The sequence below is a fragment of the Manis pentadactyla genome, chromosome 2 (genome assembly GCF_030020395.1).
Source record: "Manis pentadactyla isolate mManPen7 chromosome 2, mManPen7.hap1, whole genome shotgun sequence".
NCBI classification, from domain to species: Eukaryota; Metazoa; Chordata; class Mammalia; order Pholidota; family Manidae; genus Manis; species Manis pentadactyla.
In genome coordinates this window covers 66,176,842-66,180,586 of record NC_080020.1, presented here as the reverse complement: position 1 = coordinate 66,180,586, position 3,745 = coordinate 66,176,842, and the positions used below count along the sequence as shown (strand labels likewise).

General features: G+C 53.0%; 1 protein-coding gene across 2 annotated transcripts; it reads left to right on the top strand.

Annotated features, from left to right (window-relative positions):
• On the top strand, positions 1-1,975 carry GPR150 (G protein-coupled receptor 150). 2 transcript variants are annotated; one of them, XM_036925537.2, is made up of 2 exons: positions 1-969; positions 1,168-1,975. In XM_036925537.2, the coding sequence occupies exons 1-2, from the start codon at positions 118-120 to the stop codon at positions 1,402-1,404; spliced, it is 1,089 nt and encodes a 362-aa protein (XP_036781432.2). In that variant the 5' UTR covers positions 1-117; the 3' UTR covers positions 1,405-1,975. The 2 variants fall into 2 exon arrangements, with proteins under 2 accessions (XP_036781432.2, XP_036781431.2); XM_036925536.2 differs by having other exon boundaries at positions 1-1,975.
• The last annotated feature ends 1,770 nt before the right edge of the window (positions 1,976-3,745 follow it).

Genomic DNA, 3,745 nt, shown 5'->3' with positions numbered 1-3,745 from the left:
TTTCAACTAACTTTGGGAACTCGGAGACCCGGCGTCTGGCCCCGCGCACCTCGCCCCACCTCGGTTTCCCGCTCCCTGGCGGCCCCCTTCGGTACCTCCTCTTCCTCCAGGCTAAGGATGGAGTTCAGCCCCCCAATTCCGTCGGCGGCGCCCAACCTCTCCGGAGCAGTCGCACTGGGCTGGGGTCTCAACTTGACTTCCGGACAGGGAACCCCGGCTCCGGTGCTCCCGACGCCTCCGCCTCCCGGACTGCCCAACCGCCGCGCCCGCCTGGTCCTCCTGGGGATCATCCTGGTGGTGGCGGTGGCCGGCAACGCCACGGTGCTGAGCCGCCTGTGCGGCGGCGGCGGGCCCTGGGTGGGTCCCAAGCGTCGCAAGATGGACTTCCTGCTGGCGCAGCTGGCTCTGGCCGACCTGTACGCGTGCGGAGGCACCGCGCTCTCGCAGCTGGTCGGGGGACTGCTGGGCGAGCCGCGCCGGGCCGCGGGGGACCTGGCGTGCCGCTTCGTGCAGCTGCTGCTGGCGTCTGGCCGCGGCGCCTCGGCCCACCTCGTGGCGCTCATCGCCCTCGAACGCCAGCGCGCCGTGCGCCGTCCGCAGGCCCCGCCGCTGCCCGCGCGCGCCCTCGCCGCCCTGGGCTGGCTGCTGGCGCTCCTGCTGGCGCTGCCGCCGGCTCTCGTGGTGCGCGGGGGCGCCCCCTCACTGTCCCCCGCCGCGCCCCAGGTCCCTCGCGCCTGGCCCGGGGAGCGTCGCTGCCACGACATCTTCGCGCCGCTGCCGCGCTGGCACCTGCAAGTCTACGCGCTGTACGAAGTTGTCGCGGGCTTCGCGGCGCCGGCCGCGGTCATGGGCGTCGCTTGCAGCCGCCTGCTCTGCGCCTGGTGTCAGCGCCCGTCCCAGGCTCCGCCGGCTGCGGCGCCCTGGTCGGCGAGTCCCTGCAGAGCTCCCAGCGCGTTGCCCCGCGCCAAGGTACAGAGCCTGAAGATGAGCCTGGTGCTCGCGCTGCTGTTCGTGGGTTGCGAGCTGCCGGACTTTGCCACTCGGCTGGCGGCCGCGTGGAAGTCTGGACCGGTGGGAGACCGGGAGGCTGAGGACCTGGCGGAGGCGCTGCGCCTCGTGGGGGTGGCCAACAGCGCTCTCAATCCCTTCGTCTACCTCCTCTTCCAGGCGGGAGACTGCCAACTCCGGCGGCGGCTGCGGAGGCGCCTGGGCGCGGTCTGCTGCGCGCTGGAGGGAGTCTCAGAGGACGGCGAGGGGGCCCGGGGCCACCGGGCTCTCCACCGCCACCGCTGGCCCCACCCCCATTATCACCACGCTCGGCGGGAGCAGCCAAAGGGGGGCTGCTTGCGCCCACCCCCGCCGCGCCCCCGGCAGCTGCCCTGCTCCTGCGAAAGCGCCTTCTAGGTGCTCGATGGCCGGAGACAGGTCATCTTTCTCTGCGCAGCCCTCCACGAACGCGAGGCCGGGCCTGGGTCTAACTAGTTCAAAGCCGGCAGGAAGGTCCCCGAGAGAGTCACACTGAGGCTGTCCCCTTCTTCCACTCTCCTAGTATATTTCTTTATAAGGTTTCTTTTTCCAACACTCTTCCAGGTTTTCTCCCTTCCAGTTCCTCTCATATTTCTCCATTTGGAGACTGGACAGCGAGCCATTAGGGAGTTGTATTAACAAAGTTAATAGTTACGATTGATTGACAGTTCCCTTTAACGCTCCCATACTGTTCTGGATAAGATCTTTTGTGTTAGCTAAATTGCCGGGCTATCATTATTTGTTGTGTTATTATCTGTTTTTACTTATTTTGAATTGCGTTTAAATCAAGTGTACCTTCAGGACAAGAGAATTTGCCTTTCTTTCCAGGAAGACAATCCCCATATTGCTCTCCTCAGAGGAGCCTGGAAATTATGTTAGCAATACTGTCAGAAATATAAGTGTGCTGTCATTTCAGAGCCACAAAGTATTTGTAAAATAAAAACATTTCCCACAGAGCTACTAGTAATTTTCTTTACATGGTAATGCGTTTTCTCAGAAGAAAATCAGTGTGGCTTTTTTTTTTTTCAGTCTAGTTTCCACCTCAACAGAAGCTGCAATTGTAGGAGGGAGACATAAAAGCTTCCTTTAGTCCCTCTCAAATGTGCCCAGTTTCTGTAGAAATTGTTCTTGCACCCGGACCAGTCTCTACAGTTGAGATGCTGTTCCCAGGTGGAGCCTCTCAGTACAAAAATCCCCCTGGCAAACTACAGAAGGAAAGCAGACCAGGTGGGATCACTGTCCCAGAGGAAGCCTCTTGGAGAGTTGCACCTAGGAAGAAAGCAGAACCTCCCAAAGCTGCATGTAAATATAAAACTCCCTTTCAAATATGAAGGCAATGCCTATTGGTGCATGTGGATTGCTGAGAACAAGGTCAAGAAGCAGATTTAATCAGTGACCTTTTCTTTTAATCAGTGCCACTTCTAAAGAGAAGTGCCAGCACTTATGAACAGTATATTCATGTGTTTACCATCTGAAAATTATAGTTTTCCATTATAGTGCTTCCTGTTCATGCACAAATGTGAGACTAAGATGCAAAAAGGAGAAATGATTGGCAAATTTCATTTATAGAGCCAGTAAATGCTCTCTCAGGGCTTTCTTTGTTTTGTTCATGATGTACCCCAAAATCTTAAATAGTGCTTGACACATTGTAAGCACTCAACACATACATGTTGGACAATTCATCATATGAGTCAGGCATGGAGAGAATGGATACAAGATCTACAAAAGAAATCTTCATTAAGCTTGGTTTATCTTCCTCCAAAATTTTTTCAAAAACTGTTACAGAATCACAGGTTTTCCTTCTCTCCTTAATACTCCCTACTCTGCTGAGGATGCTATGGTATGCAGTTTAGTAAGAACAACTCAGGTCAAAGACAGGACACAGTTGTTTTCATGAACCCAAACCTGGGTTTTTGCATTATTTTTATCCATTAATAAACACTGCTTCTTTATTTTGTACCAAGCAATGTAGTAGGCATTGGAGATGCTAAGGTACATGAGACACATCTTTCCCTTATAATCATATGTAGCAGTATATTAACTGACAATCACAGCACAGTGTCATATGTGCTTTATCAGGGGTTCCAGTCAGAGGGTCAGGATGCTGAAGAACATCTGACACCTTTGGGAGACTGAGGAGGGTAAAGAATTAGGAAAAGTTCATCAAAAGAGGCTGAGTCTTGATGGCTGAGTTGAGATGGGGGTGAGGAAGGGTGACCCGGCAATTGGAAATAGCAAGTGTAAGAGAGAACACATGGTTAAGGAATGACAATATCTAGCATTAGGATGCCCGTGGGGCCTGACCTGATGGATACACGGCCAGAGAAACCCAGTCTGAACTCAGGGAAAAGGTCTGCATGTTATGTTGAGAAAGTAAAAAGTAGCCTTTGAAAGATTTAATCAGAGTTGTAATATGATCAGATTTGAATTTTGTCAAGGTCTTTCCAAGGATGATATGAAAGATAAATTAATTGGAAGAGGGGAATGTCTAGAGGCAGGGATCAAGAGAGAAGCTCATAGAGACCTTGAAATATGACCTGTAATGTTCTATCACTTTGCATGCTCTTAACTGAGATAATTAAAGCCAGCTGCATCAGATTTTGTTATCTGCAGTTGAGAGCACCCTAACAGAAAAACTGACTCTGTAGGCTTAAATTTATTATGTCACACGGTGAGAAGTCCTTTAGTAGCGCTGTTCCAGGTTTAGTAATTGAATAAA

Excerpts from the sequence above, each read along its gene's own strand:
- GPR150 (XM_036925536.2), top strand. The coding sequence starts at position 118 with ATGGAGTTCAGCCCCCCAATTCCGTCGGCGGCGCCCAACCTCTCCGGA.